The 27670-nt window shown below is 28.8% G+C and overlaps 1 protein-coding gene across 1 annotated transcript; it reads left to right on the top strand.

Annotated features, from left to right (window-relative positions):
- The first annotated feature begins 4475 nt into the window (after nucleotides 1-4475).
- Nucleotides 4476-27505, top strand: LOC116766854 (uncharacterized). The gene is made up of 3 exons (XM_032656987.2): nucleotides 4476-4664; nucleotides 24790-25504; nucleotides 26730-27505. The coding sequence occupies exons 1-3, from the start codon at nucleotides 4656-4658 to the stop codon at nucleotides 26939-26941; spliced, it is 936 nt and encodes a 311-aa protein (XP_032512878.2). The 5' UTR covers nucleotides 4476-4655; the 3' UTR covers nucleotides 26942-27505.
- The last annotated feature ends 165 nt before the right edge of the window (nucleotides 27506-27670 follow it).

The raw sequence follows: 27670 nt of genomic DNA on the forward strand, positions 1-27670 counted from the left end.
GTTTAATAACATATAAAATAGCCTGGATAATCTAATTTAATTCCTATCTCCAAACGTGTTTTAAAAATGTCTAGACTAGACTTTATAATAAAAATGAGTTCATATTACGACCCCAAAGATAATGTTGAATGGATAAGTCCTTAACAGATCAACTGGAGACTTTATTATGGACATGATCAACACTAATCAAAAGAAATCATTAAGACTAATTTTACCGAAAAAGATCTTGATTAATTTTGTTGATGTTTTAAATATGAGGATAATTAATAAAACATTACGACTTTACAGTAAATTTATCATCAAATGATATATGAGAAATTAATATATTTTTTAAAAATAACGATTTACAAAGCCAGAGCATGTTAATTATAGAGGCCAGGATTCCTATCTATCGTGCCATTACTATATGTTCAATGACATTGACATAAATAAGTACCTATTGTAAAAACCTCAAAAAAAATTACAAATGTTTATGGTTTGCAATAATGTCTCCTTTGGGTAATCATTTTAAAATGTGGGTTTCCAAGTGCTTGTAATTTTGACTTAATCCAGTACGCATTCTTTCGTAACCTAAGAAACGAAGCTCACATATCATCGTTAGAAAAAGAAATATATTTTAGTTTTAAAAACGGTCCCAACTCTGCTATCTCATTTCTAGTTTACGCCATAAAAAATGTATACCGAAGGCTTGATATTGAGATAATTTTTCTACAATTTTTATATCCTGTAGGTTTTTTATACCTGGGACAATTACCTTGTCTAAAATAATCACTCTTTTTGAAAAACAAACCTCCAAGTCATAATAAACGTACATACATGTTTCCATTAAATTAGTAACCCTTACTATTTTATTACTTAAATATTTTCCTTATCTTTTCTAATTATGATTTGAGTTTACAATCTGAAAATTATACTAAGAAACTATCATTATTTATTAATTTTTCAGTTAATTAAGATAGTTTTTACACTATCAACAAAAATCTAAAAACAACAACTTTAAATTCAATTCAAACCAACTTAAGTACTCAGTCCCAGAGGAACTCTAAACGATCATTCAATATTTTTTTATTCATGAACTTTTTTTGGCCCACACAATTAGCATATCAAATATCACCATTTTTATCATGGGTCACTATCAATAAAGTTAAATACATTTCTGAAATACAATAATTACCGAACACATTTCCTTGAGACACGAATAGTTACATTACAATCAGTATCGATAACATTTAGTTTTTGTTTCATCAAATCGATTATCAGGAAAAACTTTGTTGTCATTTAATGAGAACATCAATTACATCATTTATAATACATGGATCGACTTTCTTTGAAAGGGAAAGTTATTTATATTTAATAACACCTTGTATTTGCTTATGTATGATGTATTTCTACAAGCTTTCTTCTCTATTTCTGAGTTAATTTTGACATAAAATTTTAAAGAAAAAATAATGTATAAAAATGTTGTTCTGTAAAATCGATTCTCCAACTATTTTTGGTGTCATTCCCTTGTTCAAAATCATGTTTTACAGATCAACACGTTCGTTATAAATTCGCTCAAAGATGGACTATTTGGCCTAAATAGAGTGCAGGTCATGAGAGTGTGTGTGTATAATATATGCTTACCATATAATTAGTTAGGATAAAATTTAATTTTAGTTTCACGTAATACGGAATTGAAAAATTTCTTTTTCTGTCTGTCTTTGTAATAATTTAATATTAATTTTCGACATTTATAACAAACACACATAACATACCTAATTTTATTCAGTAAAAGTTTCGGACAAAAGCAAATCAACCAAATAAATAAATAATAAAAAAATAACTTTGTCTGTCTGTTTGCATAGATTAAACAAAAATTATTATGAGATCTAAGATTTTCGCGAGTTTTATTCATTTAAATGAAACTACTATTTTTCGGATAAACTACGCGTGATTTATTTTTTGTAAAAAATTACATACTCCCGACGTTTCGGTTACGTTTCAGCAACCGAATTGTCGAGGTTGCTAAAACGAGGTTAAACGAGGACATAATAGTAACTTTCGATACATTGTTATTTTCACGATATATTTTACGAAATTCGAGATTGAATTTATGTTACTTTTTAAAAAACACTATTAAATATCTCATGTCATTTACGATGGACAATTATTTAATAAAATCAGAGTATCCTGCTCCTAATATTTTAAGACGTAAGAAAGCAGTAAAGTTTAAGACTTTTCCGGCAGTCGTCTTATAAGTTCTTGATGATATTCCCAGAGCCCATTTCAATCTAGGAGGTAATAAATTGAAATGTACTTTAAATAAATGTTTATTCTATTATATTGTAACTCAACGTGTTTTCATTTTTATTGTAACGGTGTATTCCGCGTAAATAAACACTAACACACAAAGTATTTTTATCTTTGATCATAATTCGTGATCAATGTGGTGTCAGTCGCGGGCTAATGAACGTTTAATAGCATTAACTGGGTCGACGATGTACCTTATGAAGCATAAGTACCTACTCTTATATGTTGGCTAATGATAAAACTAAATAAATCTTGCCCATCGCTTACTCAATTCTATACTAAATATTAACAACTAAACAATTACAAAATACATAGCCAACCATCAATTTGTCATCTCGTATAAGATACGTTTATAAAAAACTGTTCAGTCTTTTTATTTTGTTTAAACATTACTTGCAAAATAATTAAAAAACAAACATTATATGAAACAACCGTGTGCATAAAATTTTTACTACCTAAGCTCTTCAAACATAGGCGATAAATTGAACAGATTACTATGATGGAACTTGATCTCGATCTGTGGATAGTATGGGATCTGAAATAAAACACATTCTATTTTCATATTTATGAAAAAAAAACACGCTCAAATATTTTCAGTTATTGTACCAATTTATAATAAATCATCATTTAATATTTAGCACTTAAACTTTCACGTATATTATCTCCTACAATTAAGTCAAACCGTGAAATTATAAAGACGTAGCTGGCTTCAGAGATTGTTATGTTTGTAATATCGTAATAACCTCTTGTAATAGAGTTAATGTAAATAACATATTAACAAACAAACACAAAACAAGCCTGAGAAACTCGAGTTGTTTGAAAGTTTTTGAGTAGTAAACAAAACACAACAAGATTTTGAATCGTTAAGAAGTTTTTTTTAGAGATAACTACGTAAAGATAAACTAAAAATGACTATGAAATAGGTACGTTGTTTGAAATTAATTGAAAATATAATATGTGTCACAATTAAAAGAAATTGTAGAAATGTTAAAAAAAAAAATAACCAAAGACTTTGTAAATGTAATGAAAGACCATTTCTTAAATGAATATTTTCTTACTCGACTTAACTCTAGGTTTTGTGTTTTATGTGTGTAACAGCAGTCGGCGATAAAACCAGGCAGCGTCGTAACGACGTTTTTTATTCTTCAAAATATTCAAAAAACATAAAAAAAGTCACCGATCAGTAACGTAATATGTAAAACTGTCAATATTTGAAGTTTAAGGATTAAATGAAGGAAATAATGCTTCCATGATTTTCAATATTTTTTTTTTTCGTAAAAATATTTTTAGTTAAATCAGTGTCTTTTATAAGAAGGAATAAAAATTTAACGCCAATGAAATAAAAACAGCATTGTTCTTACTATATGTAATGTTACAATATTACAATGCGAGCCTAAATGTTTTTTCTCCCTTAAAACTAAGATAAGGTATGAAAAATTTTTTAAGCAGTTCAACTTAAAGTTTTAAAAAACGCAGCTACCTCATCCCATAAGAATTTAGATTATACCACTACATGTAAAGACAAAATAAATAAAAAGCTATTTGAGAATTAAAAATATTATTGTACTAAAATTTTACATTTGTATCACATATAGCTTTAATTTTTTTAACAAAAATATGTAAACAATAACGTTCCAAGTATTTCAAGACACTCTTATTATACTAAAATCAAATGTATTGTTATTGTAAACTCGTCAATTAAAATTGCTTCGTGGAATTTGTTCTATTATGATGAATCGTTGAAGCATATTAGTAAAATGGAGTCAATGCACTGATGTACAATCGATATTCCTTCAACTTGTAATTTTAACGTTAAAAGAAATGAAACGTCAAAGGAATCTAATATGTTTGAAGCTGTACTAACATCAATATTTAACGTAGCTATTTCGATTCCCTGTGGACCATGCAAAGGAGAGGCGCATGTTACAAAAGAATACGTTGTGTATAAAAAATAATATGTGTTTAAAACATGGAGATATTAATGAGAGAATATTTTTTGTATTAGTAATAACTATCATTCACAATACATATGAATAATAGTATGATTTTATTAGCTTAACTGAAAATATCTATAATTACACCTAGTCATTCCAAAGTTTATTTTACGTATAATTAATCCCCGTCCCGAAACTTATTTGCCGAATTTCCGACCGCAAAGTGCAGGCCAAGTTAGGGCGGGCGCCGCGACGCCTGCAGAACGCTTCGCGCACCCGATCAGTCAACACTTAAAACATGTGACTGGACGTGAAGTTCCCGCAATGCAACTTTATTGAAACTACAACCTCCTTTCAGAGGCTCTAAAGCAATATCTTCTAGTTTTAAATAGTTTAGTTCTTTGTAAGTTTAACTTCGTTTGTGCTCGGGCTATGTTTAAGGTAAGCAAAGTTTACTTCATTTTGTTTACTTTAGTTGTAAGGAGTAGAAAACTATGAAGTCCTAATTAAATTTAATAACTTTCATGCTTAATAGTTAAAGGATAAACTGCGCAAAAAGTATTCACTTGAAGTTTTCAATTCCCGCTCATAAATGTGTAAAGTTTAAGAAGAATGAATTTTTTATTTTGTCTATTAATAGTATCAACTGTTAATTTCCAAAAATTTGACTAAAAGTGGTATTTATTCTGTAGTTCTGTGAGAGTAAAAACACGTTAACATATACATTTACATAAATCGAATTGAACATTCTCTTCTTATTTTATAATGAGATCCAAGACTTTCGGGAATATTCATTCAAATGAAAATAACATTTTTCGGATTACGACGCGTATTTTATTATTTTAAAAACTACACACTCCCGACGTTTCGGTTACGTTTATAACGTATTACGTTTATCAGAAACCGTGATCACGAGCGGACGAGATGTGTGATTTTTTATTATTTTATATTTAAGTAAATGCATCGTTGAGAAAACAATTAATTTGTGTACAATATTCTTTCTCTTTAAATGTCAAATCACAAAAGATAAAAAAAGATATCAAATGTCCCAGGAATCAAAGCATAACGAACTCCGGATATTCAGTAACTTGTTATATCGTCCCTTATGTTTATTGTATTTGATCTTTTACCTTCTTGAACAAAAGAAGCGGCTGTCAGTGATATTGTTTATTTTTTAAATTCACACAAATTGATCTTCGGTTCCTTAAAATAATGTTACAATCGAAAAGTCACATAATGAGTAATAACAGTTCTCAGACGATGCACTTAATCCCTTCATATATAATTAAAAAAAAATCTTCTAGAATGAATATTTGTATTTTTTTAATATAATAATTTTAAATTTTATCTGTTACGGTTACCATTGGTATTGTTTAATCTGTTTCTATGTTAAATATGAATATAAAATGTCAACTACAAAAGATTCTTTCGCAAGAGTTATAACTCCAAAATTATTCTCGTTTTTAAAATATGACTTTGATTTGACGCTGACAATTAAGCATTCTGTGGTTTTATAATTTTAAATGCATTTAAATATTGGGAATTATGTTTATTGATTGATTTTATCGATCAATGACTATAGATAAGCTAATGTCAATAATCAGACACATATTGACATATACTAAATATGTATGTAATTATAAATACATAATTAAAGCTCATGATGTCAACAACTAATTTAAATATCAATGTATTTTTGTTAAATTATGCATCCACATACGAATACATCCGGGAGGAGCTTGGTGATTTGTTAACGACTTTCTTTTTATCTGTTATGATTTGAAGTATTTTTTTATTCTTTTTCGAAAAAAAAAATTACGTACAAACTGTATTGATGTAAAACAATATATAGGTACATATATGTATATGTATATATATTTTAATGCTAACATCTTTTTATTCTTGTAGAATCCCTTTAAAAAACTAACGACATACGTTCCTTTACAGTGTTTTTTATCTATCCTGTAACTCTTAAACAAAAGAAATTGGTATTCGACTAAAATACAAAATGCCCCTTCATCAAGCACAAGTTATATCTAATGAGCGGTTAGTCTTCGCTGATTTGTGTAATCGACATTTCCATTCAGCTCTTTCCTTTGATCTTCAAGTTTTACCTTGCATACATTGTAATAGTTCAGTAAGTTTCAGAGAAATTAATTAGCTATTTATAAAATTAAAAAAAAAAAAAATCTTTATATTACAAAAATAACGTATTTCTCAATATCTGTAAAAACTTAAATCTCTCTGTACTCTGAAAAGTGTATATGATGGGACCGAATGAAAACTACACGACGGTGAGAAATGAGAATGTTAGCACAAAGCTCTTCCCCACAAAGTTAGCTCTATAAAGATTTTTCGCTTCAGAAGAAATTGTCGTAAAGGCATCGTATTACCATATTTCCTCATGTGCGTATGGTTATTGTATATATTTTTATGTTAATACAGTGAAATCAAATATCTGCGAACTATGGAAGATTCTTTTCCTTTTTTATATTTTTTTCATTTTATAGGTTGCGCGAGAAATGGCTATGGTAATTTAATATTTTTTTTTTAAGAATATGAGTTTTCGATGAAATCCTTAATGATACTTCATCATTAACAAGGATAAGGTTTTATGAAATCAAAAACTAATGATAAACTTCCTATGAGAAAAGAAAAATCTTATCTTTAACAAAAACAGTACAACCATAATGATTAGATGAATAATTCCAAAAAAAATATATATATATAAAAATTTCCTTTTAATTAAATAAAGTGAGGAACCTCTTCAAGCTTTAAATAATAACAGATCTTTTCAATAATATATCAAGATTTATAAAAGAAACAACCTTTATCAAATAGGTTACAAACGCTGTTACACCTTTATTAAGAAATTTTTGTGGCTGTAAAATCATGCTTATTTGATGTATGTCATGAATATAATATTATGTATACAATATATACATATATATAGTGTAGATGAAACTGTAGAAGTTACTAAAAAAAACATTAAAACGTAAAGCTTTATGTAAAATAAACAAGACTTATAAATATGGGTCAGGTGAACTGAAAATCTTATTTTACTGATTTCAATTTAGGTTAAAATTATTGTTTTTTTTTTAATTACCTGACAGATTTACAGACTTTTTAAAGATTATATATTTTATTTTTAGCGATTCAAGATCATAACTATTTCGATATTAATAATATTTATGGTTTCAGGCAGCATTATCAAAGATCTTAACATGTCCAAAAGGACGAATTGAGACTAAATATCTATGGTTTGCAGGTTGACAATTATAAAGTCAAGAATAATTCACCTAAGAAAAGAATAACTATTTAAAGCAAAACATTTTCTCTTCTATTATTCTAGACAGCACTTTTAATTACTTAGTGCAATATTTGAAAGACGAATATTTTTAAACGAATACGTATTTTGCGAAAATATACAAAGTAAAGCCATTATGAACAAGATTACGATTTGACAAAGATACTCACAGATGGAGTGACAGAATGCATTGACATTACAGACAATAATATAAGTCGAGACCTTCTGATTCCAAACCCTTGTCATAAATTCAGAGCAAATTAAATAGAAAATGATTTTCATTTATTCTATTGGACTATTTTAATTGGATGAAGAAATATTTCGCTTGTTTAAGATACATCCATTATCATTAGTAAGTTATATGACTCTTATTTATATTCATAGCCACTAATAGGGTAAAGGAAAAATTATACGATAGGTTTGTTTGGCGCAAACCATTAGGTTTTCTTAAAATTTTGCATAAATTATTGAGGCTCTGTTCCAAAATTAATTCTTTATATTCAACATAACCATTCTAAGTTGGAAGCAACAAACAACAAACTTACTAACAATAAGATGTTTTCATGGCTTTGTGGCGAAAACTCTAAAATTATACAATTGAAATCAATCAAAATCAACATACCTTAAACGGAAAATACGACTCGTTCAGTATAAAAATGTCATAAAAAATATATTAAAAATGCAGAAAGTAATCTATAAAACCGGAATTATATTTTTATTTTCGTATACTTATGTGTTTGTCATTTCCTTATGACGGACCATATATTTTTATAGAATTAAAAATACATTCTCAATCTTCAAAGAATATTAATTAACAAATAGATCTATAGTTAATAACGTTTAAGAACACAGAAAACCGATTTAATACTGTGACGAAAAAAAAATCTTTTGAAATCTTTTAAAAGGGAACAATGAAAATGGCAAAAAGAAATATTAGACGAAATTAAATCACTATTAGCACTATCTTTGGCGACTTATAGAGTATTATTCGCCAATTTTTTATACAATATTAAGAGGAAATCTAGACCAAGCGCTCGTCATATGCGAAATACATTATCTGGGGTCTCTTAGTCTTTTTCTCGACGGTAGTCTTGACTGAGCGTTAATCGTCAAAGCCTTTTTTCCTTGGTGTAGCCAATCCAGTCCACCATACCGTGAACACTATTACTGTACTCAATAAAAGACCTAATACTAACAAATATAATACAAACGTAACAGCATCCAACAATAAATATTATAACCGTATTCAAAACAAAGCAATTAAAATTCTACTTTTCTTGTCAATATAGAGTGAATTTAATAAAACAATTATTAGAAATGAGATCAAATTAAGACGTATATAGGGCAAAAAATTAATTTATAAGCTCAAAATTGACTTATAGCATGGAATTAAAGAGAAATTCCAAGATCAGCAATTAGCAGTCGCTAATGACTCTCCATAAATTATAAAAGGAATGGCCGAAATGGTGATTTAAACCTAATTATTATAGAAGCGCCATTAATTTACGAAATATGATAACTATTTTAGGTAGAAGAAATGATTAGAATATAGCATTTTCAATTTTTAATGATCTAGAAATAAACATAGAATGTCATCTTTGTTTTATCCATGAAAGAACCTATTGCCATTTAATTTATATAAAAACGCTATAGTACTTTGAATCGATTATCAATAATTATAAATAGCAAGTCTTTTGAATACACTCCACAATCATCTCAAGCGTGAACTGATGACTAGATATGAGAACAAGAGCGAAGTGCTTGAAGCGCTTCATTGTAAAGCGTTAAGTTTTCGATAAAAACTATGATTATGTAGAATAGCTAGTATCGAGCATTGTGTTCAGATTTAAAACAAATTCTGTTTCATTGTTGTGGACCATTGTTTGAACTTTATAGGTAGGTCAAAGATTTTATTGTTACGCCAGCGTTGCAAGTGTACCGTTTATGTCATAATAAAGGAGAATTGCTTGTAAGGTTTTAAAGTGTTTTGTAGCCAATCAGTACTTAGTTTTTTATGACGTATTATAATATAACCTTTATAATTTACATATATTAAAGTGCATTTTGTGTTTATTATCCTTTTCTGGCCACAATTTCGATAGTCAAAACATCCGATGTAAAAAAAATTAAAAATAGGTAAATTTTTAGTAACTTTATGATGTAGATTTTCCCAGAAAAATATCTTCCACATATCGATTATGATTCCACTTCTGTTTACCTAAATTTTAATAGCAAGTCTTATTTTCTAAAGTAGCTTTGTCTGCGCTATAAGTTTTAATCGAAACTTATGGTCACGTGTTATTCGTGTAGTTTGTAATAAAATAATTTATATTACTGTCAAAATTTCATGAAAACCAAAAAAAATAACAGTATAGAAGTCCGTCACGTAATTTATTTAAAGCCTTTAATCCTGTAGGTACTTCAATAATGTGTTTAGATTGAATCACTATATATGTTATTTGCTGATAGGAATTTCGTATTATTTAACTCAAAAGATTCATCTGTCGTTGAAGTATGTTCCTGTCTAGTTTATAGAACTGATTTATAAAATTTATAATTATATTTCTTTACGAAAGCAGTTTGTTTGACTTGTTTAAAAAATAAAGCTAAATCTAAAAAACTGGCAAAGACAAATGATCAAGATAAATGTACCTTATTGATATATTTTTAATATGCAATTAATAGTAAGATAAAGGACATGAAAATGACATCAAGATCCAAAGCTAAGAACGACTAAACCGAAGGATTGAATTATTCGAGAAGTTTTTTAAAGAAATAACTATTCTTCTCGTCTTAGCAAAATGCTTTATAACTCTAAAAACTACGATCAAAAACGTATAAAATTAATTTTTATGAGTTACACCTATTGTATTATGAACTTAAGATTCCCAACAGTTATGTATTTTGCTCTGACGGTAATTTTAATAAACCATATGCCTACTGAATTATACTAGTAGTAATTAAATTTAAAGACTACATTTAAAAGCTCATGTTATCGTAACTCGCATTAAGCTTTTCCGTAGCCTCCTCTCGCAATGCGCCGTTTTGTGTAATGAAATTCTCCAAAAATTTCGCTGAGTCTTTAGTGTTTGGGATGCTTCACTTTTACGCTCTCCCTACTTTCGCACCTAAAAAACATTCCCTAACATAATTACTTTTATGAAAATGTCAACGAAGTTTGTAACGCATTGTATCTTTTCAAGGAAATTTCAAGTTAATATTTGTCACAATTCTATTTTAATAACAAAAATATACTGACATGAAAGCGACTTGGAAAATTTACATCAAACAGAATAAAGAAAATGCGGATTTCCATTATTAAAATGCCTAAAAGTTTTAAAATTGTTTTCCATAAGCACACATAGGTTATAAATATATTTTAATATTTATCTTTAACCAATTGTATTTTTCACATACCTCCTTCTACTCGGTGAGTCAACCTTTTTTAAATATAGATTGCTTGTCGGATATAATCAGAGATTCGATTCAACGAGTAGAATTAATTCTGGTGATAGAGGATTCTATGGAAAATATACACTCCATTTCATATATTTATAGTAAAACATTTAAATTTTCTTATAATAAATAATTGGCAAACATCCAATAATCTTACTTTAATTAAAAAATGACGCTGAATATGCACACTTGTCTAGAGATGACAATATTCAGCTTTAAAAATAACGTAGACGTGTAAAATTAAACCGTTTACGCAAACAAAGCTATATAAAAATAAACATTTACATTATTTAATATTTTATAAAGAGTAAAATGTTAAATTCAAACTAAAAATATAAGTATTATTGTTTATTGCAAATTATTTTATGGGGTTTCTAGTAATTAATGACAATTATTAAAACACAAAATAGTAAAAAGCACTTTATTAACATTTACTTGCTTTCTACTGAAGAAAATTTTATAAAATTAACTTTGCGATTCCAATTTGCAATCCTGGAAATCAAATTTTTCATTTGATCCATTTCAGGCGCAACTCATTCAACTATGAAAATTGTGCTATTTTAATGACTAGATTTTAAATAATATTTTTATATTTAGTCACTCAAAATAAGACGGACATATTTATACGATGTAAATTTAAGAATCAAATCCTACACTATTTATAATTATAACACGAATCCCAAGTGAAACGAACCGTCCAAAAAATACATTTAATTAATTGAATATTTTATACTCCCACCGTTATTAAATATTAACCTAATTAAAAAGACATATAAAATCTGGCGATAAAATAAAAGGAGAAAAGAAGACTTGTTTGAAATAAAATATAAAAAGTCATATTCTAAGACATAAAAACAAAATTTTAAAATAAGAGAGAAAAAAGTCACACATTAATTAATTTATATATGAAATCTATGTTACGATTCACGTTCACAGAGATGTTTTAATTGATAACTATGCTCAAGTGAGCACAAACTCCTTTAGGGTGTCTTGATCTTTATGTACCTATTTATTTACGTTTACAATTGTTTTAAACGACATTTTACTATACATTTGAACATAAAATCGTTAATTTAGTTGTAGACTTATAAAGAAAGTTACTTTTACGAATGATTAGTGATCATTACCTTAAAGAAATAGTCAGTCATTGCAATACGTATATTGATTCGTCAGTGGAAATTCGTCTACGATTTTTTGGATTCGTTTGAATGAAATTTATAATTTCAGAGAAAAATATATATTTTTTATATTTTCTCCATAATTATTATTACTTATGCAAAATATCAAAAAAAATAAGGATGGTATTATTTCTCAATGCACTACAATTCTAGCTGCTAAGTGAATTAGATTCGTTTAAATTTATTTTTAATTAATGAATCCATTAGTTTTGAGTTCGTTTCCCGTCGTCTTTATTGATATCGATAAATCAGAAGAGCAAACGTAGTTAGGAAATCCTTCTAACAATGGTGCTCCGAGCACTTGTAAATTATTGCTTTGAAAAGCAAGGTAGGGGAACAATATTGAATTGCGAACTACGTTTTTCGAACAATGCAAAATGATTTTTAAATATAAATGTAAACCAGGATTCTTGTTTTAAAAGCATCAATACTCACAAATAAGCGGAATCTGATTAGATCCATTTGCGGAGAGATTGCATCTAACCGCATTTCGTCTGAAATGAGATGGAATGGACCTGTGCCTTTAAATCTACTCCAGTTATGATGGAAGAGATTTTTGTGAAAAAAAATTTCACCTACTTAATTAATAAAAGATGAAGTTTCGTTATTTTAACTATCTATATTTCTTGAAGAAATTAAGTATACATAATGATGATGTCCAAGTGAGTAATTTCTTATATATACCTATGATTTTCTTTCTACAGAACAAGTTAGTTGCGCAATTCAATTTTATGCAACATTTGATAAGACCGACGGTTTATTCAAAGAAAATCAATTATATATAAAACTAAACCAAAATCCCTTTAAATACTTATCTAAAAAGTTCTAAGCTCAGTGTTAATAACCCACAGAATTAAAATGTTGTTTTGAATGACTTTATTACCAGTTTGATGTCACCGTTTATCCGATGTTCCCAAATTTACCTCTATTAAGGCCTCTGAAATGAGGGAGAGAATTTTTCAATGGCGCCCCGACCCTTCCACTCAACCGAAATTGCTGAAGGGTCAGCCTGAGTACCGATTTGTACCCGATAACCTATTTGCCATTGCGCAGGACTTTCATGTCGCAATATTCACATAAATTTAAAAGACTTATTCCTGATTTCGATAGGTCAGCAAATAATTTGTTCCTTTATAGGTATTGGTGTTGAAATTTCTTTAAATCAATGATGGGAAGTATATTATGATTTTGAAATTGTATTTCTTTAATAGAAGACCTTTTATACTGTTGACTTGTGTTCTATACGACGAAAAACTTAATTGAATAAAACACATTTTTGGTTCTCACAATTAGCATATTTAAATCAACCGCAAAGCACTTCGCAGACAGCCCAGAGCTAATTTCATGGGTCATCTCACATTACCGACGACCTAACTTAATGCAGATAGACCTTAAGCACTTAGAGATTTAGAATATTTAGAATAGTATCGAATTGAAAATCCTAGTTTATAGATAATTTTCCATACATAATATATTTCACTTACTAATTAATGTATACTATACAATGCTGATAATTCATAAATTTTCTCAAATTACTTATCGCTCGACCTATATATCGATATCGTAAATTTAGTTATTTTTCTTTTACGTTTTACCATTTTAACTGCATATTATGAATTTTATTGTTCGTTTCTGCAACTTACTTTATTTTAAAACGAGATTCATGAAGTGCTTACGCTCACTCACACTCGATATGAAAAGAAATCAAAATACTATATAATTGACAAATGAAATGAATAGCATTGTTATTTACTTTACGGTCATTAAAGAGGTGCCTGCCTTCCTTCAACCCACAGATCAAATTACGTTTGCTTTCTCATAATTAAACTTATACCTTATAGAACTTAAAGTTAATGTCCGATATCTATAAAAAAAAAGATTATTTTTTAATCAAATCGTTCAATATTCTAATCAATAATGGTTTACTTGAAATGCTATTTTTACCACGCTGTCCATAACCTGTTTATGTAAAATATACATACATTATTAAGTCTTGTAGCACATATCCTCTACAAGCTAACATAAAACTGAAACTTTACATAAATGTGAATAAAGATTTGCATAAAATTCACATTTATATTACTTAACATAAACTGAAACTAGAATCCTTAAGAAACCAGAGATAACGGGGAAATTGTGTGTGTTAACAATACAAGCGTCTGAGACGTGTATGAATCGAAAGAGTTGTTTGTGTTTATATATATCTATCTATTTAATAAATAATTTATTTCTTTGTTTGTTTTGCTTGTATAAAACCAATAGTACTTGCCCCCTTGCCCCCTTGCCAATAGTACTTGTTATTATTAGTTTTTTTTTTTTGGCTTTCCTCTTTTGTCTCTCCCATTCAATGAATAATTCAATGAAATAAAAATAGTATATACAACAAAAATAACCTTATTACAATAAAAAAAAATGTTTATCATGTGTAAATACGAGCAGTTCTACATTATGGTATATAAAAGCTGAGAGAAAAAGAGATCGTTTTAATTTTCTGCTTTTCCAAAAACACCGTGAATTCTTCTTCTTTAAAAATTGGAATCTAACACCCATCGCAGTCATTTATATTGTTACATTATAAGAAAATGTTGAAATAATAACTAAAATGTTATGGTAAAAGCGTTATATTTGTTTTTTCGTTATAGTTATAGTTAATCGGGCTTACTTTAAAATTATTTTCATTAAAATAACTATATTGTTTGAAATCTAAAAGGGCTATGGTAATAGAAATAAAAACTATCAATACATATTAAAAAGGTTGGACGTTTTGCAGTGCATGTGTGTCCAAGCCTAATGTGTCAATGTCTGATCGATAGTGTAGTGGGGCATTAAATTTTTACAGCCGAGCTGATGGTCAGCATGCCACCTTATATCGATTTAACATTAAAATTCCTTCCGTTAACAAGTTGTTCTGTTGTTCGTGATGTGCCTTATTTGTTACATTTTTATTTTGATTGGATAATAACTGCTGATAGCTTTTAATAGTCACAGTGTGGGGGTATAAACTTAATGCATATAGTCGGCGTATGGAATACCACTTTCATAGTTTAGTTATTATTCCGTCCCTATAAGCTTTTACGATGATTGCATCCAAACCAGACAGAAAATATTTTTAATATTTGATGACAATCAGTTTTTAATAGTTTTTTAGTAGGTATATATAGCTACTTTTTTAAAAGTTCATTTAAAAGTCCGTCGTATACCACATACGTTTTTGAGGTGCTTATATTGTTCTGAAGCAAAATTTCCTAAAGTAAACCAAGTAGTTCTACAATAGAAACGAAATTTATGAAGGATATGTATATAAACTATAACGAAAAACAGCAATTCGTTTATGTGTTAGGAAATTTTGAAAGAAATCAGTAGAAATGGTCTGAAGCTAAGTCAATCAAACAGGATTTACAAGCCAATTGATTCTGAAAGTCCACGAAGTGATTGTGATTCCTACTTATACATACACATTAATTATTGTTTCTCAAATAATTTTATAACATTTAGAAATATTTTCGTGTATCAAAATTAAAATGTTAAATGTAAATGTTACTGAATATAAATTATTTATTGTACGTCATCCAACACTCCATGTGTGTCTTTACACCTCGTTAAGTATACTTCAAAGGAGTTATTTTGGCTTTCTTTTGATTATACAATTTTACATTTCCCTCATTACCATCACTTCGGAAAAACCTTATGTGAGTTTGTTACAAGTATTGTTTTAACGGGAAGCAAATTAGTGTAACGTGACATGCCCTAAAAGTCCTTCATTCATTTCTTCATGTATTTTAAATATAGAAAAATATTTATTGGTTCTTAATAAGAAATTAATTTGTTACATAATATTTTACATTAATAATGCGGCGGTTGAATAAGGACGAAAGCAAAATTCAATACATCCGATACTGTTATATAATAATATTTTCATAATTTTAGATATGTTAATTTTTTACAGTGTTGCCGTCAAAGACATGCCATTAAAAGGTGCTGATGCATAATTCTAATTGTAATTTAATCATATTAAATTTAAAAAAATCTAATCTAATTTCTAATTGTCCTTACTAAACGCTAAAATTCAATATATTCAAAAACATATGTCACATTTATAATCAAGTTGACATTACATGTCCAATGCCTAGAAATAACAGCATAAAATCCATTTCAAACCAATTTGAACTTACACTTCAAAGAATGTGTGAAATACTAAATTGTTGTGAAATGTGAATTCATTTTCGTCGCATTGCCCTGCGAATGAAAAGGCGACCCGCGTCAACGTCAGAAGTTAATAAGATGATCCCATATCATGATTTGAATAACATTCCTTAACTGGACGTAAACCTCAATATGCAAAGGAACTCTGTCTCCTGTAATAAGACCCTTTTTAATATGACGTACAGTAACAGATATAATATAATAAGTGTATACTATAATCCTGTCGTACATCAGAAGAGATCTTAGGTCTGTAACTCAAACAACATGACTGCTAAACGGATTCCAATTAATCTTTCCACTACAATAAATAGATTCAAGTTTAAAAATAGCAAGAAGCATCGAATAAATTACTTGAAGTTTGTTTGTTCAATAACGAAATAAAATATTTTATATGAATAGGTTCAGTGCTAGACTAAGCAAGAGCGGACTAGAAAACAAATAATCGCATTCGTAAAATCCATGAAAGAGCAAATAAAAACTTTATCTAAAATTATATAAAAGGATTGAATTATTTGAGCTGTGCCGGCGACTTTGTTCGCGTAGAAAAAGTACCTTACTACAAAATGTTAAAAGTCATTTAAACAGTTTCAGTGAGTATAAACCGGATTCTTGAATTGCTCACACGAGATAAAGCTACATATAACTGTCCCTGAGAAAAACAGGGCGTACACAAATCTACACCGACACATCTCATGGTTTGTCCCTCGGAAATTAGTACATTAATTAAATACAACATGTCATTATTAAACCCATTACGTGTTCAATGCCAGTAACTTTACATAATTTTGGTTCAAAATATTCCCATGGGAATGGGGCATTTTCCCGCGGTAAAAGGTACCCTAAATGTTGCATCAGGTGATCAGCAACCCCCATATAAAATTTTATTGAAATCCGTGCAATAGTTTTTAAGTTAGGCATAAGTGTACAACAGACGGACAAAAATTTCAAAAATCATATTTTTGGCATCTGTTTCTTCTAGGAATACCCGTATATGGATTTATTCTCATTTATTTTCAATGTACAGAATTGACCCCGTGAACGATTTTATTATATGTAATAGATTAAAGCAAGAAGCTGAATTTAAAACGCCGTTTTTATATTTACTTCTGAAAACCAGTCAACCTAGTATTTTTTGTATATAAGTCTAATATTATATATATATATATATATATATATATATATATATATATATAATTGTGAATATTGTTATTTATCTTTTTGATCTTGCCCACGGTTATACAAAAATAAAATACTGGGTTGACTGGTTCTCAGAAGTAAATCTAAAAACGACATTAATAATTCAGTTCTTGCTTATTATATTTATATGTATTTGCATAATATTACGACATATATCCGTCTCATAGACAAAGTCAGATGATAAATAACAGAGATATTAAATAAAATTCAAATAAAAATATAGAAATCAAAATTCATGAATCGAGTGGGACACGAACCTCCAACCTCCTTCCAGTTGCTATATGCATTATAGTGCTATAAATACTACGATCAAATACGATACTTATACGATTACTAAATTATATGATCTCAAATATATAATAAAAAAGTACTAATATAATGAGGTCTAAGACTTCCGCGAGTATTCATTTAAATGGAACTAATATTTTTCGGATTACTACGCATATTTTATTATTTTAAAAACCATGATCACGGTTGTTGCAAAGTAACCGAAACGTCGGGAGTATGTAGTTTTATAAAATAAAATATTTACACGCAGTAATATAATTAATAAAATGTGAGGAAGTAAAAATTTTTTTGACAAAAAATTCAACATCTTATTATGAGAATGTCACAGAAATGGGGCCAATTACACCTCAGTAAATAACAAAGTAGCTTCTAGAGATGGTCTTACAGAAATGTGGGATAAAATAGAGTTGGTATATTGAATTATTAACTAAAAGGTTCTGACCGAAGGAACATTTGAGTGGAACACAACATTTCACGCGATTGTCTATTACATGATAGTGGGCCGTTATATATTTTGTAAGTGTATCCTTCATAATTTTAGTCTTTAAGACAACAAAAATGTTCCATTCGATATAAAGTATAGGCTATATGATGGATAATATTCTGTTATTATAAATACTTCGTTTAATAAAAGACTTTTTTATACCCATACAGTTGGTACTATTATAGGAATTAGGAAGGAAGGTTGCGTTGTCTTCAATTATTTCACAGATTCATCTTCATTATAAAATTATTTGATTTAAAAAATAACAAACCTCATCTAAGTTTACTTTTAATTGTTGGTATAATTAAAAGTAGTGACAATTATACAGCCATTTATTAGCGATTATTATTATTAGAATTGTCAACCAAAATTCCTGTCGCTTTAAGTTTCCTCCAAAAATATTCCTTAAACATTCCATGCTATTAAGAAAAAAAATTGGTAGAAGTTAGGGTTAGATACTATAAAATATCAGTGAATTCCAAATCCGTTAACGAAGCTGACTAAATAAAATGTGGAGAGTGGTTATAGAAAAACTTTTTAAATTAATACGCAATTAACATTATAGAAATCTATTAATAGATGAACAGACATCCCAAAGATAGATTACCAAAAGTAACAACGTGCGGTGTTGTAAATGAAATTAGCTTCTTTAATAGTCGTCACCTACGTGTAATTACTACGGCACACTTATCTCTCAGACGTGAGGCAAAGTTGACGAGCTTAGGAAACTCCGCTATGAAGTTTCATACGTTCATTACTAAGTCTAATATAACGTTGTTATTCTATATATAAAAATTATCAGCTACAAAACATAAATCTGACTTTAACATAGTTATTAAATCAACTTTAAAACTTAATTAATTGTTTTGATTAAAAATTTGACAATTAAAATTTTCTTAAAAACTCAGACGAGTTTCTTGAAATGTTCCAATTTTCATTTTGCACTAAGTGGTGTCAACAAGCAAACTTTTACAGCATCAATTAAAAGCTCGTAAAAATCAAACAAAAATATTGTCGAGGATTGCGCCACTTTCAAACGAACGTGACAGGAATAAAATCTCTCCAAGCCAATATATAAATTTATTATTTGAAATCTATAAAAAAAGGACTCAAACAGATCTTCCTAATCTCTTCAAATGAAGTTGATTACATCTATAAATTTCCACTGTTCAGTAACTGATATGGTATAAGTAGTTTATCCATTAAAAAATTCTATTGTCATGTACTCTTTGTTAATAATTCTCATTGGCTACAAAATCAATATACCTATATGAAAGCCTACAAGACCATGGGAATATTCTTTGAGCACAGGTTGTTTTATCAAAAAGATACCTAACTAGTTTAAATACAAATGAACTCGTTTATCTTCCATACATGTCCTAACGCTGAAGTTCGGTATAAGTATAAACATTGCCATAAATTTTCCCTACATGAATAGAATTACGAAATTTAACCATCTTGTCGGAACGGCGTTCAATATTTTTACGTAGTATCTTCATAGCAATTCGCGCCAACACGTCACAGCCTTCTTCAGTAATGACATTTCGCAGAAAAGACAAAATTACAACGATGAAAATAAATCTGCAACGTGAAAGAAAACCAAGTAGATTAAATTATTTTGTGGGGAAAACGATTTATCACATGCACCTTGTTTGTCCAACAAGGATTAACTATTTCGTATAAAATGTCACATTTAGGGCGAAAAGATTTATGCGGTTTAAAACCCATTAGCATAAATAGCTTGTGATTAATGATTTGACGGGTCTAATTAATCACCGCTCTTGTATCTATTATTATTCGGCTAACGTGTGGGTTACGTTATATTGTACACTTGCTAACTTAAGGCGCATTTCGCTGGACAGTAAAGCTTTTCACTTGTAATTTTTACATTTCAAGCTGACCTCTTACTATTAATTGCCTAATATTATCGTTGCTCTTTAAGTGGAATCGCTTTTACATATCTCCATTTATCTTTATTTTCAGCCATTAAGTACAAAAATGTAAAATTTTCTATAGCTTACTAAGATTTGACATACATTTAAAACGAGTGTTATACCGAACGAATGCGGAAGAGCTTCCTTGGATAAAACCTTCCAAACAAACACGTCCACTATCGCCTCTTATTTCTACGACCATAAAGTTTATATAGCTACAAAAAACATATCCAGCAACACAGTACTAAAGTGGAACAATGCATTTTTTAAGACATATTTGTGATATGACACATTGAAAATTCTTATAATAAACTTTTTAAATCACATCTCTGTTTGTGTCAAAGCAAGTGGAAAATGTTTAAAATCGTTAACCGCTGTTCACTCCACTTGAGCTTCCCTTTTAAGATTTTCTTTTACATTCTAAACGATCAGCCGTTCATTGCTACGTCTCCACTCACTGAGAATGTATATATATTTAATAATAACTCTGATTGGTGAAATGCTTAATCAATGAAGCATGAAAAGCATTAAGATCTGTTCAGTAATATTAATGTTAAAATATATTTATATGTTGATATATTAACATCAGTTTTACGAAGAATAGATCATACAGTGTAGATAAAAATCAGGTCAACGCTCAACCTATTAGTCGCTCGTTTAAACAATGTCTGTGTGCATACGACCGTTCTATTTACGATAAATAATAAAAATCACACACTGAAACATTCTCATTCTTTAAGCATACTTTGTTTTCTTTGATAAATACCGCAACACAAAATACTTTTTTAGTACTTGAGCTCCTGCATTTTATTTTACTTAAAAGAACTTTTAAAGCGTATTTTTTTATTTACTGGAGTCTTACATAATTTACAGAACCTTTACCTTCACTTATATACCCGGTTTATTTTATTTATTTATTATAATGAATGTATATTTAAAGAGATATCGAATTAGAAACCTCTACACACTTAACTGAACTAATGCGTAAATTACGCATGTAAATCTTGTTTCAAATATTGGTCTGAAAGTTTTTTATTAAATTAAAACTTCTTTAGCTTTCAAAATATTTACTTCAATTGCTATATTGCTTTTTTGTAACATGTAATTATCTAACACATGGTAAATGGGCGCTACTACCTATTGGAAAAAAATAACTTCATAAGGTAATGGTAAACATGTATATATATAATATAAAAACTTAGAACAAGTACACATAGGAACAGGCAACAACGTCTCTCATTAAAAAGTCCACTATAATGTATAAAATTTATGAATGAAAAATTTTTACGGCTCTGCGAGTATCGTGACGATGGACTTAGAATAAAATTACCCTTTTAATTAATACTTCTATGACCTTAATAAGTATAAATAAGTATACATCGCCAACTCATCCCTACCGTGTGATTATAAGCACGGCTTCCCGAATTGTTTGAATATGGCAAATCGATAAACTTTTTTTCTTATAAGTATTTTGAAAAATATTAAAGCTTAATATAAGATCCCATCGAATAAATCAAAAATAATTATGTTCGAATGAATTGGAAATGTAATACATTTGTTGTAATTTTTTTTAATTTCGACACGTACATATTGCTTCAGCGCTGTATATAAATTTATTATTATTTCTTTGTGAAGTTATAATTATTTGTAAATAATATTAATAGCAAATTGATTTAAACTCACGTAAGCAATCCATAAACAACATAACTCGTTTCCATATCTCAAAACATCAATTAAGAAGTTCTGAACGAAATTCATCAAGGTACAATGAAAATTATGTCGTTCCACCCTCAAGTTTAGAACCAATCTGAGTTACTCTAGTCACTATAGAATTGATTTGTGTTGCAAATTAAAGAGCATTTACATATTTTGCAAAATTTTATAAGCAAAATTTATATAAATTTCGATAAATCCTTTAAATTATAAAGTTTTTATGTCAGATCTAAATAATTCATACTGCTATACCAATAGCTAGAAAGGTTTTGTTTTAGCTGATATTTTCAACGTTAAACACGAAAGTAGAAACTGTGCACTCGTACTACGGTAAAGCTGCGGTGGCAGTAACAATAAAGGCAGATTGATTCTTCTTACGACGCGTCTTAAGAAAACGACTTCAATTTATAACCATACCAGCTGGTCCCAACGGCCACGTCACTTTCTGAAACTGTTAAACGTAAAAAATGCTTTTTTTATAAAAAATTATCTTAGATTTTCTTCAAATATCCTTTTGTGATTTCCTATGAAAATCACAATACTCATCACAAGTTTTTCAATTCAGAATCACAAAAGTGATGACATTTGAATTTTCCAGAATTATATCATAACATAAGATACGAAATTGCTTACCCGAAACCGGCTAAGTTCACATCGAGTTGAAATTCTGTTAATAATGAGCGATTACACGTCTGCCAAACCAATATCGGCTTAAATTGTCTGCTCATTTTGTCTTAAGCAAACAGTAGTAATCAATTACGTCTGCATTTTCTAAAGGTTATATAATGAGATAGATAGATATATATATAAATATTATATTTTATAAATGACCTTTTATAATTTATATTAACATGAATGCGACCGGAGACTAATTCTGCTTGTGATTCATGATTTAAAATTATCTATTTCATAAGTTCGCTCGTGTAGATTCAAAGTAAGACTAGTCAGTAACAATATTCCTCTAAAAATGCATTAAATTTAATGAAAAGTTAGAAACACATAAGTATCAGCAAAACTTTTGAATAAATATTATATAGGGGGTCATGACTTGTTTACGGAAATTTTACAATAAAATTACAACAACGCAATTGTATATTCGGTTTCTAAATAATAATTTCCACTACAAATTGATTATATTTTGTTAAATTTTCTGGGTTCACAGAGTTTTATAAAATTTTATTTAATGTCGCTAGCCATTGAGATATAACCCGAAAAACCCTTTGCATCCGTTTTCACCTGATAAAAACCGGGGGAGAAGGGTGGCGAACCCGCAAACATGAACTTACGCTTATACTAACCACCACAAAAAATACAGTTGATTCCTTTGAAAGACATTGGCTCATTCCCCACAATCTAACATATAAATCGACCGTTACAATATTGAAAATATTGATTAATCTTAGGTTGACGTTTTAAATTAATCGCCAGTTTTCTTGCTTATATTTTTTTTTAATTCATTAATTCATTAAGTTTTTACAATATTCTATGAAAAATAAATACGTAAAACAATATAATTTCATAAAATCTACACATTTATACGTAATAATTCAAGCCGTGTGCAAGCATTTTTAAAATGCTTTTTTATGTTCAATCTCTTACCAAAACGAAAAAGGTTTTTTAACTCAACATGCATATTCGATTTTTTTATGAATACCTTGTACCCTGTAACTTTACTCTGGCAAATACAAATAGATTTTATAATGAAAGCTTTGTTTGAAGACTTTTTTCAGTTCGTATTTTGACGAAAAGATTTTAGTTACGATGGAAATAAAAGTTGGGAGAAGTAATTTTGAAAAACGAAAAGTTTGGAAGATTTTTTTATTGCAATTTTAAAGAATAATCAGAGGTCTTGCCTTTCTAAAGTTATGAAATAAGCGATTGGTCATAAAGCGAAGTATTTTGTCAGTATTGTACTTATGTTTTGAACCAAAAAAACTAGTTGTAATTATATAATCGTAACTAGCTAAATACCATGTCATCAAATCTAGACAATACCTGTTTGACATAAAAAGAATGTTGGACGACGCTTTTACATTTTAGTCTCCCTTTTTTTATATTTCTGACACTAAAAAACTTCTTTGGCTACAAAAAAAAAAAAATAAGTCTTTTAAATGTCAACTCATTTTTAAGAATTCGTGCAAGGCATCACGTCTGAAATGACTGCTTCAAATGATAAAAACGTTATCTTTATATTATTTTTGTAACTGCCTAAAGTTATTTAAAGATGTTATATTCATAAGAAATTTATTCCAATAGAAAATATTTATTACAGAATAACTAGCTCACAAAATACCTTATTCATACCTATAAATATATTGATACCCAGATGTCGCTTTCCATATTTATGAACATAAAATTATATTCTCTTAGATAACGTGACAAAAATACCAGCCTTTTAATAAACCTTTCATCCCATCAATTATCTTCACCGTGTTCTTATTTTTTCCCATCTTTCATGCGACTTATTTGGACATTTTCTGTCAGAAAATAAACATAATAAAACTGTTATAAGTATTTAAAATATGTATAATGTGTAGGTTAATATTTTTGGTGGATTCGTAAACTGTAGATTATTTCATAACTGTTTTGGAACATCCTTTACAAAGTAAAGGTATTTTTCATTAATCGATTATTTTTTTTCAAGATTTTCAAGTATCATAGATTTTTTTGTACCGACACTGTGGTCGAGATGGTAAGCAATTAAAAGTAAGAAAAATATTTCTTAATAGTAGTTATTTGTACTACGTAAATACCATTATACTACTAGTTATTTATACAGTTTTATAAAAAATTATCTTTGTTTCAGATGCATCCTATTCTGCTTCCTATAATTCTCCTTACAACAGTGACCCTGTCATCAAGCAATGTACTACCAATATTGGCCATAAACAAGTTTGACGCAGAATCACCTATTGAAGACCAAAATACAGACAATACTTTTAAACATCAGGTGAATCCGGACATAGTTTATAAAGTTTTTATCGGAACACCGAAAGACAATCTACCGAAAAAATCACAATTATCACGTCTCAAGACATTTGACAACGATATAGATCAGATCCTTTCCATTTTTGAAGACATCGATAATGATGAAAATAGCGAGGGATTTAGAAAAGAACAGTGGCATAATTACCCGAGGCAGCTCGATCGACTTAATAAAAACATTAATGAGCAATCGGAAAAGCTTCCGGACGATATTGATATTGAAAAATGGAAAACGGCTAAGAAAAGCGACGAAGTAGATGAAAATAATCACGAAGATATCCTCGAACGCTATGATTCAGGCATCCTAGACGGTCCGCTGTTTATTCTGAAAATACGTTTAGCATATTTAACAAACAATATGAACCAGAAAAATGATAAAAAATACTTACCTTCTGATATACTATTGAATTTATTAAATCGAAAAAACGAGGACACAGACGATCTCGGAGAATATAATAGCGTAAGTCCAAATGAAGTTGCATCCGTTACTAAAGCAAAAAGGAAGGAAATGCCAAGAGAAGATCCTCAATTTGCAGGTGATTTTTTATAATTCGTAGACAAAAACATTTGTATTGTTAATAACGGAAAACATGGAAACTCTTAAGGAAACGAACACTTCTCAATACATACAACAATCATTTACTCATACTATCAAAACATTTGTCAACTTAATAGAGTTGTATATATGTTTTAAATAATATTTAATCAAATTACTTCTTCTCACAATTATATTAAAAATAAATTATACTTCTAACATTTCTGCGATATTAATAGAAATAAAATGTTGTAACATTTCCTTTCTAAAATTATAAAATACATATTTTATCCTACAATGACTTAAAGAGGAATCAGTAAAGTTTCTATTTAGTTATGTACATATTTATTTGCTATTTATTTATAATAGTTTACTTTAGAATATAATATATAAAAAGAAACGCTCATGCACAATAATTTATAAAATGCAATTAGGTTTAAAGGTCAAAAACTTAAACATCAATTTTAATCACTCCATGGTTGAAACCTTCGAAATGAAAGTCACAAAATATTATAGTTATGACTCAACCCTTATATCATGCTATATAAATTTAGGGGACCATATTAAAACGCTTCGTACAGTGAAATTATAGTCCAGAAAGGGGACGATGATTCTGAACTAAACCAGAATTTATTTTAATACCTATTTATATTTACTATTTCTTCTTCGCTTCACCTTCAAATTAATTTCGATGTGCTTTATTAAATGAGTATTATTTAAAATAATATTCCTAGATTTCTGCGTATTGAGAATCAAATAGTCCTCACCATAATTTTTGTAGTGTTTATCACAGTGATTATTTGCGGGTTTCATAACTTCCGAAATTGTTTATCTCTACACTGTTTCTAATTATTTTTTTATCTACAACCCAACGACGTTACACTCATACAGAGATCGTGACGTTCTCGGTTTAGGTAGCTATAAAAAGATGAATTCCTGGATACAACGACCCATACAGGCACTACGGTGATATATAAAATTTATAAAAACTATTAAATGACGAATAAAAGTCAGCCTTAAAATTCTACAGGAAAAATAAACTAGGATCAGGACTCAGATGTCATATTCTATTTAATATTTTTAATTTATAACATACTGGATTGACGAAATGAATGTTTTATGTAGTCAATAGTAACGAATAGGCCGTTTACCAGGAAATGATTTATAACCGTATTCTATACCGATTCTGATCTCGACAATCCTTTTAAAAGGCGTGCTTTTTTCAGAAAAAATACTCACTGAAAACAAAGCAATAAAGAAACGAATATTTTCATTATGGAGTCGACTTCAGAGCCTGTCGCACAGAGGTCACGAGCTTCAGCATCGCAGACATTTATACGCCTTCTACGGTCTTCCAGAAGACGGTGGCGGCACCCTGACCGCAGAAACCAGAGCCACCTTCATGAGACCTCCGGGATCGCCGTTGAGATGGGGCTAAAAATGTTCTTACAACATCGATCACCGAAATTCTGACCTCGTACTGACGTAACGATTTTAATGCTTCCTCAATAGTGAATAATTATAATAATCTTTTATGTTTGTTCGTTTCTAATCAAGTAGGCGTCGTTAAGAAGCTGAATAGTACAATAATGTGACCAATATTTGTAAGAGTTTATTTATATTGCATTATTCTTTCTTCTTTTTTTTACTCGAATAACCAATGACTAACATTTAACCATTGAGAATATTAAACTGACGTAAAACTATTTAACCATAGAATATTGTATTGTAAAAAAAAAATACCTCCATAAGTAGTGAACAATACCTAATACTAGTAAAGGATTATTAAGAATAAAGTAGATGGCTCATGTTTATTTATCGCTTCATATTAGATATCATAATAATATATAATTTTGAAGAAAATATATGAACATGTGTTCCTATATGCTATAATATTATAAAGATGTAGATTTCTATATAGTCACAATCTTCTTCAAATATTTATTACATTAAACAAATATAGCTTAGTCGTAACGTGTAAATAAATCAATGTCACCATGAATTTCAACTGGGTTTTATTTACTGAACTATAGTTATATTAAAATTATTATTTATATACTTCGACCGAGTAGATCATGTGAAAAATAAGCAAAGATGCAGAAAAAATATATTCGTTAAGTTATAACGAGCTACCCACATCTCGATTCCGGAATAAAAGCAAAACGCA

The sequence above is a fragment of the Danaus plexippus genome, assembly GCF_018135715.1.
Source record: "Danaus plexippus chromosome 3 unlocalized genomic scaffold, MEX_DaPlex mxdp_30, whole genome shotgun sequence".
Taxonomy (NCBI): Eukaryota; Metazoa; Arthropoda; class Insecta; order Lepidoptera; family Nymphalidae; genus Danaus; species Danaus plexippus.